A 15,960-nucleotide genomic window follows, 5' to 3' on the forward strand; every position below is an offset into this window, starting at 1 on the left:
TATCAACGTGGAAACTCCAAAGAAGAATCTTAACATAATCTTGATTATATCTGGCATCACTTAAATATTTTCCAAAATAATAATACAAGACTGATCCCAAAAGAAAAGGTCTGCTTTTTACACCAAAGACCAATCTGTTGTGTTGCATTACCTTAATTTCTTTACAGTCGCTATTATTCCACCAGAACCTCAAATAGTTTCGTTCTTCCGGATGAACGCTCACTTGCAAAAATGCCTTTTCAATATCTATAATAACACAATTTCTAAATTCTCTAAATCTCAGAAGGAGACTTGGAATGAGTTCTAATAAATTGGGACCGGATTCTAGACACTGGTTCAAAGATGGAGATCCGATTTGCCTAGCAGACACATCGAAACACTGGACGTACTTTGGTAGTGCCATGTTCCTTGATTATAGGTCGGTGATGAAGAAATTGCAGTTGTGAAACATGCGCCATCCGTGACATCATCTATTATTCCCAATTCAGTCCATCGTTTAAAGACATCATCATATGTATCAAATAATTTTTCTGAATTCAGCCTTTTAGTTGAGGCTTCAAGTCTTCCTATCGCTAGATCTGTGTCGGTAAGGAGAGGCAAATGATCATTTTTCCACTTCGTACCGCCCATCATCCTTAATTCTTAGAGTATCTTGATACTTCGTAAGAAATTCCCTTCCTTTTCCTGATTTTACTTCGACTGGATCGGATATTCCTAAAAAAAAAAAAGCTCAGAAATATTGGCATCTTTTTCACAAACATGGTTACAATCGTCATTGCTGTATTTTCATTCCCTTTCGGCATTCAGTGGTGTTTTTCCGAACAGTGTCCAGCGCAGGTAAATTTCTATGGCTACAATACCATAGAAAGTACTCTTTTTCTCTCGGTGAAAAGTCGACCAGCCACATCTGCACCAATTAAAAGATCAATCGGCCCTGATGAATCTTCAGGGTCATAAACGCTTTTGCTTAATTTTGTAGACATTACGTAAATTTTCAGGTGTTCGTTTTGCTCCAAAAAAGGGAGTGTCTCAAAATCTGTTGTCTAGAAGGTATCAGGCATAAAGTAGAAATAAAGTCCTTCCTTAAATACAATTTTTTGCCATCCTGTGTCATATGAAGCTCGAACACAAAGTGCACAATTCTTTCCAATCAATTTTACTTTCAGGGTTTGCAAAAGTACTTGTGGTGTGTTACTAACACTAGAAAAACAGAACATTCTCCCTTGCTAGTTTCTTTTCCAATGCTGTTTAACATAAGTTTCTTAACATTTGTTTTATTTTTAAGCAATTCTAATCGCATAACTACGCTGTGATTTTTATGGCAAATTGCACATTTAATAGAACTCTTGCATTTATTTGAACAGTGACGCCTTTAAACAGCGAAAGCAGTGCCCTTTTAAAATTTTTGCCTTTCTGAAAATGGCACTTTTTAAGCCTTAAAACAAATGACTCATGTTTTCAGCTGCAAAACACGCACTTTTTAGCGGGAAAATCAGCACTCAACAAACTTGCTACCGTTGATAGTCGTTCGTGAATAGTTTTAATTCCACAGGTCACTTCGTTCTTCAAACCAAAACCAGCCATAGCTAAAGTATGCGTTCTTCGGATTCCACTTCCGATTTCAAAAATTTACTAAACTGTCCAGTCTACATTTTGAGTCTGGAACAAGGTCAGCATTTGTACTTCTTTGATAGGCTTTTAAAACATCCTCAGGTAAGCAAGATTCAATTAAAGGCTACATAAGTGCAGCACTTTTATCTGTACTGACTCCAAGGGTTTCCAAAGCCCCAATTTGTTGTTCCAAGTTATCATATAATGCACATAAGTTATTAGAGGAATTACTAGAATTTGCATTTCTCACATAAACCTTCCACTTGCAAGTCATATCGGCCAAAAAAAGCCTTCAAACATTCTACGGCCTAGTGATAATTAGCAGCTGTAGGAATCAAAACTTTCTATAACCGAACCCTCAACAGTCGTTTGTAATAAATATTGAAATTTATCACTATTAGAAATCGTAGTATCTTTGTCAATTTTTTCAAACTGACTCAAAAATTAATAAATAAATAAAAAATAACCACTTTCACCATCACATTTTTCGTATTTCAAGATTTGGAAGTTTAAACGTACGTTTGCATGCATTCTAATTAACAGATTCATTCAAAATTACACTTGAAGTACTTACGTTTTCTAGATTTTGAAGAACACTTTTCACTTTAGTTTCGATTCTGACGGCATTGTCACGATAATCTTTAATAGCATCAAATTCTGCTTCAATTTCGTTTTTTGTCAGTGTGCTAAGAAAACGTACGTTGAGCTTTCGAAAGAAAAACATTAAGCTCCAACTGTAATTCAGAAGAATCCATCTCGCTCTTCTTTATAATTTTCTTTTAAAACTTTGAAGGATTTTGTAAATGCAGCTCTATGAATCTTCCTTTCAAGTTTAACAGCTTCTTTACCTTCTATTTTATATGCTAGAATTCCAAACTATGCCTCTTATGTTCTGCCGAGGGTATGACCAAAATGTTCGTTTGTGCGTCAAAATAAACTATTATGCTACCAGTGTATAATGGACTCTAGAGACTAGTAAAAATATTCTAAACTATTCATTTATTTGTTGAAAAGATGTTTGGAACATAAATAAAATATCACTCATGTAAATAACAAGCCATTCTTTTTTAATAAGCCTACTTAACTACACAAACATATATTTTTGCTAATTCTATAAAATTGTTTTTTTTGGGGGGACCACTTCCCAGAAAATAAACTAACAATAATTATCAGTGGCCAAAACACATTAAGTAAATAAAATAAAATTAAAGCACATATAAAATACAAACTACATTCATTTGAAATACAACACACTCAGGAAAATTTAAAAAAAAAATAATCACCATCAAAGAAAAGTGAGCTAGATATCTGTGATTGACTGCCCTGCTTTCAATGCATCTGAAAGCATGCCACTGCACATTATCTGCCATCCACCTTTTTCCAGCCCTAAGAATATTATCAAAAATTATCCTGCGACAGCTATATTACATATCAGCATTTAAATGAACCTCTTCCAAACCTCTGAGAATGCTGGCATCTTCAACGACTGCCTAGTAAGCACATGTTCGGGCAATCAACGATGACTGGCAGTATCATACATTATTAGCCTATGCCATCTGTGTATGCAATGAATTTCAGCCATTAAAATTCAACACTTTCTAAAATTGCTAATTTGTACTAAGTGCTAAACTTTAGAAAGCCAATGTAGTTAGTTCACTAGTTAGTACAGACCAAAACAATATACAGTTAAATTACTTACTAATTCAGATTCTTCGCTAACACAGTGAAACAAGATAATACAGCACAACAATTACACTCTGCACACATGACATCTCGTTCATAAGCTCATTAGTGATCTTGCTCATAAGCTAACCTCCTTGCATCTGCTACCACATGCTGCAGCTATAGCATCATTTATCAGTGCTCTTGCTGCTTATGGCACTACACACTCTCACCTATTTGTCTCTCCTGATTTTTTATTCTGTACTCATCTCCTTTAAAGAGTTATACAAAAATATTCTTGGATCAACATGAAACAAGACACACTGTATAAGTAAATTCACAACTTGTGAAGTTTTTGTCTATATACAGCTAAATTTTAGTAAAAGCATACAATATACATTAATAAAACAGCAAAACTGCCAAACACTGACACACACAACAATATTGCAGAATATGAGGATCACAAAGCTCAGTCTGTAAAATATACAACATAGATAAAATAATGCATATACTTTTAAGGACAGTAACAGGTTGTAGGATTCAAAAGTTCCCAGACTGAGTCTATAACGTAAAAATTTTTTGCAGTAGTGGGACTACGAGAACGTTTTTGTTACTATGTTCACCTCCTTTTCTAAAAGTGGTTTGTCCCAAATCACGAGGTCGAAAGCTCACGGCGACAGCTTTTTTGTAGGCAGGTGCATTTAGTGCCTGGTGATAGAAAGAAATGGCGTCAGTTGAGCAGAGAATCAATACCAAATTTAGTGTTCACTTGGGAAAGAGTGCTACAGAGACATTCGGAATGTTGAAGCAAGTGTACGGAAGTGAAACATTATCGAGAACGCAAACTTTTGAGTGGCATCATAGTCTCAGAGAAGGCAGGGAAAACGCCGAAGATGACGCATGCTGCGGCCGTCCCGTGACTTCGTGCACTGATGAAAACATCAGAAAGGTATCTGCAGTGGTACATGCGAACACGCGGCAAATAATTTGTCAAATAGCACAATCAGTTGGGATATCAGAGGCCACATGTCAGTGGATACTGACTAAGGATCTTAACATGCACAGGGTGTGTGAACGCATCGTTCCACACATGTTAAAACGTAAACCAAAAGGGAAATCAAACAGAAATGGCGGGAGACTTAAACTGGCAGAATTGTTTCTGGAAATGAGAAATGGCATTTTTTGTATGACCCGCAAACCAAGAGAGCATCGGCAACGTGGAAAACAGCACAATCTTCACAGAAGCAGAAATTCCGCCAAGATCACTCTAAAGGAAAGGTCATGCTAGAAGTATTCTTTGATACCCAGGGCAATGTGCATTTGGAATTTATCCCTGAAGGACGCACTCTGAAAAAGAAGTCTATGTTGAAATCCTGCAGCATTTGCATGAGTCTATCTGGAAGAAGAGACCATAATGTGCATTTGGAATTTATCCCTGAAGGACACACTCTGAAAATGAAGTCTATGTTGAAATCCTGCAGCATTTGTATGAGTCTATCTGGAAGAAGAGACAAAAAACGTGGGCTGAGCAGGCATGTTTGCTGTTGCATGACAATGCTCCTGCTCACCGATCGCTACTCGTCAATGACTTTCTTACAAAAACAACTGTTTTGCCTCATCTTCCTTATTCACCAGATCTCGCACCGTGCAATTTCTTCCTATTTCCTGAACTGACAAGATGCTTGCAAGGTTGTAGATTTCAATCTTCAGATGTGCATCGTAGGCTGAATTTAAGGACATGGCTAAAAACGGATTTCAGACATGCTTCGATGAACTTTACAGGCATTGGCAAAAGTGTGTTGTGGCACAAGGGTGTTATTTCAAAGGAGGATGTGTTTCTGCAATTTAATTCAGAATATGTTTTATATTATAGACTCAGCTCGGGAACTTTTGAATCTTAACTCTTATAATGCTGTTGAATAATAACTGTAAGCCATACAATGAATTACCCATGACCACACTCATTCATACTTACAGCAAGAAATGTAAGCTGATTTATAATATAAAAGTAATTTCGATTATGTAAGAAATTTATTACATGAACCTTTTACTTATTTATGATATTTAAACCTAAACACAGTGGAAACTACCAATATTTTGAGATTTAATGAAACATACTATTCTTGTACTTTATATTTTCAGATATTTGGCCCATGTTTTCTATATGTCTAAAACACGCTTACATATGAAAAAAAGTTTAGAGCTTGTGCTCTTTTTGTAATTTAACTTCAAAAATGTAGAGATCATGAGAAATCATAGAAAGAAATGTAACATGTTAATTCTGTTTATAATTCAAAAATTCAGTGCAGGTTAACACTGACTGTCATTTGACCCAAATTCAGGTGACACCAAAAGCAATGAAGAAGCCACAATCACCCATGTCAGGCTACCTGTTATACAGCCTGATTACAAAAGATTATTTTAATATCTGCTTGTAAACATATTCAACACACCAAAAAATTTTAAAATTTAAGTCTTATAGCCTGCCGAGTTTGTTTCTAAATACCTAATAATGTTTTCGTAATTAGTCAACTAAACCAGCACCCTTATGTTGGTGATAGGGCCAGAACTTTTGATGTGGGTTAATACTGCAATGTGTTAAAAGGAAGTTGTTGAATCTGAGTTCATATAATTCTACTCAGATGAGTCTTAAGGTTAAACAGTGACAATTATATCCCGTACCATCTATAAGAGTAAAGATATACAAAAATATTCAAAAACGTATATTTATTTACATGCACGATATTCATTAATAATAAAGTAATGATCAAAAAAACACTTTTTGGGAAGACAAAACATAGACTTGTGTCTGATAGATAAATCTGAAAAATAAATTATACTAAATGTTCATATTAAAATTAACCAAATATAACAGTAAAAAATGCACAAATTTCCTAAAAATAGAAAACTTTATTTTCTTTTTTTTTTTTTTTTTAACTAATGAAATCTGATCACAGGCAATTCTGCAGAGAATTTTAAATAAAAATGGTTACTTAAAGTGACTCTCCATATACAAATAAAAAATAACAATGAATTACATAGTTCTTGAAACAAATGACTTCTCAATAAAATACAGACAGCAATTTGAAAGAAAAGGAACCATATAATGCACCTCAAAATAATACACAAGGAAAGATGATATATACTACACAATATTCAGATGGGAAAATTTTCTAATGTAATACAAAATACATACAAAAAAAATCTTTTAAATGGCACTTCATCTTATGCATATACAAAAAATTATAATTCTTTGGTTGAACTTTCAGATGTTGGAACACTATCTTCTTTCTCAGAGCTTTTGACACTATGAGTTGAAGAACTATCCTGACTCAGTGTGTCACTTTCTCTTTCATCTATTCTAGTTGTCTCATTACATGGACAAGCAAAAACTATGACAGGTCTGCTAGGTCTTTTTTCTTGAGGACTTGTAGTTTGCTGTGATGAATCTAAATACAAATTAAACATCAAAAGATTACAACAAGAAACAATATACTGAGAATATACCACATTTTCTTCCATATTTTCTCCCTAGTTCTTAGTGAAAGATTTTTGAAAATTTTAAAATATATTCACATTTTACCCTTCCTCAATGCGTTTAGAGAACTCCCCTAATTTTTAAAATAGATTTCTCGATGTAGTGATTATTTTCTTATTACAAACAAAGATAAACCCTAGCAAGCTATCCATGAAAGACACAATAAACCTGTCCCTTCTAATTGTTGAAATTTATGCCAGCCTAATAATATAAGAACTGACCAATTACAGCAAAGCAAACATGAACTGACATTAAGTCTACGATTTCACTCAGTCAGTTGCACATTCTCCTTCTCTATGTATGTATGAATGATTTCAGGTCTAAGGACTAGCAGAGACAACAATAAGAACAAGCAAGTTTCAAGTTAAGTAAAGTAGACATGATGCTATCTTAATACACACTAAATGTATTCTTACTGAAGTGTAGTTTACTTTGGAGGAAATAATATTATGATAGTTACCTATATTTTATCATGACTACTTTCCATTTATTATAGTCCTTCTGTAACTGCATCCTTCAAAAATTAAATCATTCACATAATTTTGTCCTCTCAATTTTTGGACAATAAAATCAGTAAAAAAAAAAGGAGGGGAAAAATAGTATATCTGAGCAAAAATTCATAAAATTTTCTAATGCTAACAACTTTTCTCAAATAGTAAATTATCAGTTAATATAAGACTTACTTGATTTGAAGACAAACAGCAATTAAAAAATGAAAAGAGTTTGCTTTAGAAGATTAATAAAATCTATCATTTCGACAGCAGCCTCCTAAAAGCATAAACCAAAATGGCTAAACTGGTGCACAGGTGACTCATTTTAATAGTAAATTATTAGTAATTATAAGACTTACCTGACCTGAAGACAAACAGCAATGTTTTAGAAACATAACAAAACCTAACATTTCAACAGTAGCCTCCTAGAAGTTAAACTGGCAACCTATGGGCCCTGTCTCACCCCTGAACCAATAATACATGGCACTTGAATACATTTTAGTTTTGTATTTGTTGTAAATACAGAGCTTATAGTTTTAAAGATATACAGCTATGGACTGAATTTATGTGCACGACTACTAAACAAAGTAAGAGAAATTGAATGAAATAGGCTGGGTCTGTCTTTTTCTATGCATGCCAGGCCACGTGACCATCATTCTAATCATCTAAATCCTGCTCTATTATTTTTAATGAAAATCGTTAGTTATTTTATCAAGACTTCAGATGTTAATTTCTTCATATTATCACTCTTTCCTCTCTTCATTCTCCAAAAGATGGTTCCAGAGTTCTATCTCACTACCAAAGTTTTTCAAATCATAAAAATCACTCTGCTTTTTTTTTTTTTTTCCTACATTCTTCAAATGATATCTGTTAACATAAATACAGTGTACAATAATCGCAAAGTAAATAAAGATAAATTACCGCTGGGAAATCCTTCCTTAAAAAATATCAGAGAACTTTTGTTAAATTCATCAATTGTAGATGTTGCAGGATTTGAATGAGGTTGTTGCTTTTCTAAAGTTGCAACTCTGTGTCAATGTTTTGAGCTGCAATTTTGAACAACAAAGTACTACGGATGGATTTTATTTCTAAAATCAGAACTGTCACAGCCTTACAGACAGCCCTCAGAAATTTTGTGAAAATTTTAATTAAATTAAATAAATAATTTATTTATTTACAAATATATGACTTTTACTTATTAGCCATTAGCTGACTTGCTTCCCAGTACTTCTGCATAAGCAAATTAAAACTATAAAAATGTTCTTTGTAACCGCTTGTACTTAGAATGCATAGAAGAAATTGCTAATTTCACCTCTTTAAAAATATGAGTATTGAAAATAAATATTAAATGGTAGAAGGTCAAGACCAGCACCAAAGCCAATGTGCTAGAATATTTAGAATTTAGTGAAGCACCAAGTAACAAAATTTAGGGCAGGCACTCAGGTATGTATAGTGCACAGATACATATATGACAAATCTTTTAATTCAGTGTGTTTTAATTTTTTTTTCTTTCTTTAATCGCTTTGATGAATGTGTCTAGTGAAAAGATAAGAAAATAAAAGGGGAAGAATAAATTTTCTTTTCACTGTTCTTCCAAAAATTCTGTAATAAGTAATTCATTACAAAATTCTTATAAAGCAAATCCATTACATGTTAAAAACCATGAAGGCATTTCATTTTGTCATAATTTTCTGGAAACTGTAGATCTATAAATATTGTCTTCAAAATAATAATCTATAAATCTTGTCTTTAGACCTTCCCGAGGTGCAAAATCTAAAATCCAAAAGAAAAATTACTCCTACCAACTCTGTAAGAGCAAAATGCCATAAGATTTTTGAACAAAAATTCAGAAAAGAGAAGGGTAAACTGAATTTTCAAGAGAAAATAGATACACGCATATATATATATTCTGAAACAATTACATGGGGAAAAAACTCTTAATGTGAAAAACATAAATATAGAAATACAAATGAAATTAATTTATACATAATTAGAGAAGCATTTTTGTTTTTTCTAACAACTGTTTCAGAAAATGTGCTTTGTAACAGTTAACTTGTTTACTTTTCAGAATCAAAATATTTCTAAGTCACCAAATGGAAAGTAATGTCACTTTAAAATACAGCAAGAGAAAATAAAAATGTTTTAATATTATTTCTTAAATATAATTTTAATTTATTATCATTATTTTTATACTTATCAGTGTTGTGTTTGTAAAAAAAAAATTGTCAAATTTCGCAAATGTTCGAGGTTGTACACAAACTGATTTTGAAATCATCAAAATATTGATAAGTCACCAAATTTAGCACTACATAATAAAAGACCTCATTTCTCCAAAAGGGTTTTTGATGCACTATTTTATTATATCAAACTTCATTCACCCCCCCCAAATCAAAATGTTTATGTTTCAGTTGAAGCAGGGCTTCGTATTTAAAACTTGAGTATCCACCATTTATGTTAATATGTAGGAAAGTATTCAAACATTAACCCATTAAAAACATATCTGTTAATGTACCACCAAAAAAATATTCCTCCAAAATGTTAATTCACATCCAAAATGGCAGTCCTAAAAAAAAAGACAGAAATGTCAGATGAGTAAAATTAAAGACCTTTTGCCAATTTTGGCCAAAGTTAAGGACTAAAATAATTTCCAAAAAAATCTGAGGACCTTTTAAGTGCTTTTAAGGACCATACGAACCCTGTAAAGCATCATAAAAAATAAAGCAGTTCAAAAATGTTGCATCATGGTACAAAACAAAGCACTTACAAATCATCACATGGCAATAATATCGCAGACATTTTTTAGGTTTTAAAAGCTGCAAATGCAAATTTGCATAATAATTTGTGGGCACAAGTAGGAATGAGGAATATTTTTACCTCTAGCTTTCATATATTTTTATTAATATATTTCTTTTTCGAAAAAAAAGCAAGAAAGAAGAAGCATTCAGAAGCTGAGTAGAAAATTGATGCTACATATAGCAATTAGTAGTTTTAAATTTGTGTACTAAACTATGAAAATACATTAATTAAAGAATTTTAATTCAGGCAACCTCATATAGTCACTTATCCTCCCTTTCCTAATAATTTTTAGACTACATTCAAGAAAAACTACTAATACTCCTTTATAAAACAGATGAATTATGTAATGACTTTCATTAGTAAAGTGCATAAATTTAAAATTATATGAACTGCTATATGTGGACCAAATTTTCTGCTCATTTTTAGTTTTTGAATGATAAATTTCCTTCTTATTTAGGAAAAATTTATTAGTTGATTTAAAAAAATGAAATGTAAAGGTAAAAATATTCTTCATTCCTTCTTGTGTTCACAAATCATTAAGCGAAGATTTACAACCTTTAAAGTCTGCAATGTTATCATCAATGCCATGAATTGATAGTGCTTTATTTTTGCGAGAATATTTTTACAACGTTTTAGAACTGCTTTATTATCAACAATGATGTTTTCTCTTTTCTTTGATGATGTTATGTACAATGACGTTTTCACCTAGCATTGCTTTCTCTGTAACCCTTGGCTGAGGTAGCATTGCGCTCATAGTGGCCTTAAACCCCACAATATCAACAGAGTTGTCTGGAATGTTGTCACAGCCAATCATCACGGCTGCCAACCAGCTGCCATCGCATAGTGTTCAGCGATGACCATCAGGTCCACGTGTGGAGGCGCAAGGGGTCCAATCAGCCTTGTTTCACACAGGCACACATCCATTATCCCAGGTTTGATGATGTGGGGTGTTATTGCTTATGACAGCAGGCCGATCCTAGTCAGCCTGCATAACTTTAACAGCTCAAGGATATATTGATGACAGCCAGCAGCTGTTTACAATTACCCTCCATGACATGCTAACTTGGAGCCATTTTCTAATACGATAAAGTTAGACCCCATATTGCTCGTATATCTCCGGTTTGTTTTCAAGATGTTGATACTTTTCCTTGGCCAACAAGGTCACCAGACCTTTCACCGATCAAACATGTAAGGATACACTACCAGATTTGAGTAGCCAAAATGTCACAGATCTGAAGCAACAATTGAGGAATACCTGGCAGAATGTATTGCAGGATAAGAATAAGAATCTATATCACTGCTTACCTCAATGTTTTCAAGCATGCATCACCACTAAAGAGGTTTCAACAATTACTGGTTTGAACATTCAATGTGCAACTGTTAGCCATCGATGAGTTCTAAAGCCATAAAGTTTTAATCATTCCATTACCTGTATCGAGTATTTTTAATAATAAACTTCCTCTTTTTTTTTTTACCCTAAAAGAGTGTGTTCTTAAAAAAAAAAAAAAAAAAAAAAAAAAAAAAAAAAAAAAAAAAACTTATTCCCATATGTCCCAGATTGACTGAGATATTTAATCTTAAAATTTCCTATTTTTGACATCATTTTCAATTTTGTGTCGAGGAGTTAGTTAATAAGTAAATTAGGATAAATCAAGATTAATATTTCCTCCTTTAATGCTATTCAACGATATTTTACGATTTGCAAGTGTCTATAATTTTGGGGTATTTGTGTACAAGTCTAAAGTAGTAGAGACATCAGGTTAATTGGAGAAAAATTAGCAATGCCTTCGCCGAGAATCGGACCTCTGAAATACGCACCCAACCCAGCATGCAGACCACCACACCATGAACGCATGCCAAGAAGGTGGAAGAAATACCTAACATACTCACATTATTAATATTTTTACGTAGCTTTATTACTTCAGAATCATAAGTCTCATTATATAAAAAAATTCATTGTGGTACAAATATTTTTCATTTTTAATTAATACAAATAATAATATGAGTTGACTACATTCCAATACTGAAGTTTGCTGTTTAGACATATTTTAAGATGCATGTACACTGCTCCAAAAAAAAAAAATGAGACAGTTCTATATCTCCCGTTCTACTGGGTCGATTAACAAAATTCAAAATGCGTTTTTCATGTTTCGAAAGCGCGACTTAAGATACATATTAGATTTATATATAGCACTATTCTAACATAGATATTTTGACATAAAATCGGACTTTTTCTGAAATAACATGCCAATTTTTTTCCCTATTTTGATTCTACGATGCAAATTATGCCAGAATGCTAAGTTTTGTAAAAATCGTAAGAGTAGTTTTTTAAATATTAGCTCCTCAATGTTAATTGAATTTGGCAAATATTTATTAATATCTCCTTTTATATTAATTTTTTTTTATTTTCCCTTTCACATTTCGAAATTTAGGTTCATTCCAAATAAAATTTTCCTATTTTTTGTATTTTATTTTTTAAATTTCTGTTTTTAAATAATTTTTATAAATTTTTCAAAAAACTTTTGAATTATAACCTATAAAATGTTTACCATCACCTTAAAGTAGGTGTATTTCTAAGCATACCTCGAAAAAATTAGACTTTTTTATTCAAAATTTTCTAAGATATATACGAATTTACATATTTTCGCGTTTTGGAATTTGGCATCTTTTTTTTGAGCGATAATAACGCCAAATGTGGTTTATGGATTTTTGTTACAGTGAATTGCCACAGCTATTTTTAACCTTAAATTTCAAATAAATTTTTACGGAGAATTAATTATATGAAATTTTTTCCCTCAATGATACGTAATAAATATTTATTAATACTATGTGAAAAATTATTATTTTTTAAATTATAGATGATATTATTCAAATTTTTAACTTTTTAAAAAAATTTCTTGCTTTCTCCTTTTTTTTAAAAAAAAAAAATATTTGTAAGAGTAAATTTTTATGTTCGGCATTTTATCGTTTGCTACTTTAACTTCATTTAAATCGAATTGTCTAAAACTGAGAACTTTCGTTTGATGTTTATTTGAATTTTATGAAAATATTTTATGACATTAACTGCATAATTTATTTCTAAACAAGCTGTTGCTTATGAAGTGGCTGAAAGAGCGGCTGATACTATCATCCATGTTTTTAAAGCACAGTATATGGATTAAATGAATTTAAGAAGTTTTTAAACATAAAAAATCGACTAATTTTTTTATCCTAAAATGTATTTTTCTGTGTAGCGTATTTTCATTATATCCTTCAAATTCTAATTTTGAATGTAATTGTCAAGAACTGAATTCTAATCATCAGCGATATAATAAGTAATTATTATGGTTATTAATAAATCCTTCTTATAAAGTAGATGCAAATATTTCAAAAAACTTTGTCTGAATACAAATATTTTTCTATGCAGATATTTCTAATTTTATATTAATCAAGATTGCACAAGATATTATTTATTCGCACTTTCTTCAATTCTTACCATCAGCTCTAGTAGAAGGAATGACCATCTAAGTTTAGAAACAGTGTACCGTAACAGCAATTCAATTACTGACACTGTATCTTTCATGTTACTCACGATTGGCAAGCTACATGATTTTTAATGAGTGTTTGTGTTTTGCTACTGTTACGAAATATCAAGGCGCGGCGAGATGGCTTCCCCGCAAAGCAGTTTTAAAAACCCTGCCAGGCAGGGAAGGAAGGGTTGCCACATTTGACGAGAAATCGCCCATTTGGCAACATTTGGCGATGTTCCATGGACTGATGGAGAACCTTCTGGAACGAATTCTTACCATTTTAGCCCAGAATGTTCTCGAACACAAACCGAAAAATATATAAACCCTGCTGGTCCGCAGTCAGCCAGTTAGTATTGAGAGTGGGCTTCATAGAGAGGACAACTTGGAGTGCCTCGTCGAGAGGGCGAGTGTGTGTGTCTCGTCTAGCGAGTCAGTCCGTGCGGAGTCGATCGAGTTGACAGCTGGGCAGCGAATGCCGAATGGGTCCTCAAGTGCACCGAAGGAGTCTGTTAGTGTATCGCGGTTAGTGCATCGTCGAGAAAGCGTGTTGAGCTCCGGGAACGACTGAACCAAAGAGTCAGGAGCTGTGCTTGTGCATTGTCGAGTGCATCACGGGTTGTAGCGTGGAGAGTGTCGAGAGTACATGGAGTTCCGAGAACGACCACGCAGAGTCGGGAACTGTACTCCGGTGCTTTGCAGTGAAGCTATTTCCACCGTTAAGAGCCTGACAGTGTGAAGGCTGTGTTGCTGATTGCGTCAGCGCGTTTATAACAATTCAACGACTGTAAACGAGATTTTGGAGCTGTGCTGACAATACTGGCAAATAAAGTGTGTTTCGATACTTCATCAAGTGTTGTCATTATTCACTCTAAATCCACTTGAGCCCCGTACGAACGCAACAACTGGTGTCAGAGAAGAGAAAAACGCAACAACTGGTTGTTAGTAACTTCACTTGGAAATCACACTTAAACTACGTTGGTTGGTTATTTGAACATAGAAAGAACATGAGAGCTATTTGTTAAGATGCTTTCATAGAGGACCTTCGTAAAGAGAACCTAGAAAACTACGAAAACCAACCATGCAGCCTGGGTTAGACTTTGCAACAATTAGTATTTAACAAACTTCAAATGCTAGGCAACTGGTAAGGCTCCAATTAAATCTCCAATTTAATATTTTATTTGTAAATATTTAAGATATTGTCGTATTCTTAGACACAAAAAGCAGAATTTAAGTTTTGTTAACTCGTTAGTAAACTACGAAGCCATAGTGTAAATGACTATTCAATTTCTTTTGCAATAATTGTATTCACTTAATATTCTTGGAATATGAGCTAAAGAAGGAATATTCTCGGAAGATTAAGTGTTTCAATCCAGTCATATTAGGTTTGTCTTACAAGCTCAGGTATCAAAACGATTCTGCAATTGCCCGAGTAGTTGACTTGTAAATGGCTGTGAATTAAGCAGATGACTTTTAATGTTAGGTTATTCAGTCAGAAAAAATATTCCAAATGTTTTGCATTGCATGGCAATGCATCTTTTCATTATTCAATAACCAATCGGAGAACTTGTGATTTTTTTCTTTCCCCAAAACTAAAGTTGCCTCTCAAAGGAAAGTTTTTGACATTGAAGAGACAAAAGGAGTATGACATCTACTTTTAGAGGCATGTCAAAAACAGATCTCTACAAGCCTTATCTTCCATTACATGTTGTGCATTCAGACAAAAAGTTGCATCAGCGTAAGTTCTATAATTTATTTTTATTACACTCTGACTACTTTATTAACGTACAGTGAATATATACTAAACCTTTTACTTCAGCTTCAGTAATTTGGAATTTTTGAAGAAATTGTTATCGGAACTAGGACTTAGAAGATAAGTCAAATTGAATATTTTGATAACCCAATAAATTCAAGGTCGAATTTTCAATATTTTATTTTCGGAGGGACGGGAATTTTTTTTCAGTTTTGGTCAATTATCCTAAGTATATTTGCTTTGATTCTTTATTTTCCCCATAAAAGCAGAAATCTTATGCATGGTATACACATAGCTTCAAATTAAAATTTAATAACATACAGGGTGGTTATAATTAAAGTTCCACTTTGAAATGGTCATAAAAGGAAAACTACTGGATCAAATATTATCAAACTCGGTAACCGTGTAAAGGAGATTATGGGAATTTATTTTCTGTGAAAAAAAAGAAAGTTTGAAACCTCACCACCAGGGGGCGAAATGGCACCATATGCAATAGTGTTAAAAGAAATATGGGTCGGAATCTAATTTAACCTTTTGTTACGCAGATTTAATATGTTATGTACCCTTAAGAAACTTTGAAGTAAGCAAATTATCATTTAAAGG

The 15,960-nt window shown here is 32.9% G+C and overlaps 1 protein-coding gene across 2 annotated transcripts in view; it reads right to left on the reverse strand.

The window, feature by feature from the left end:
- Positions 1 to 2,591: 2,591 nt before the first annotated feature.
- LOC118189438 (uncharacterized) overlaps positions 2,592 to 15,960 on the reverse strand; it is a 101,029-nt gene continuing 87,660 nt past the window's right edge. For both annotated transcript variants that reach the window (XM_035360038.2, XM_035360037.2), the window contains one exon: positions 2,592 to 6,722. In XM_035360038.2, the coding sequence (XP_035215929.1) occupies positions 6,517 to 6,722 (206 nt within the window). In that variant the 3' untranslated portion in view covers positions 2,592 to 6,516. The remainder of the gene's footprint in view (positions 6,723 to 15,960) is intronic.

The sequence above is a fragment of the Stegodyphus dumicola genome, chromosome X1 (assembly GCF_044657685.1).
Source record: "Stegodyphus dumicola isolate Sdum_Otavi_A_Nest chromosome X1, ASM4465768v1".
Classification (NCBI taxonomy): Eukaryota; Metazoa; Arthropoda; class Arachnida; order Araneae; family Eresidae; genus Stegodyphus; species Stegodyphus dumicola.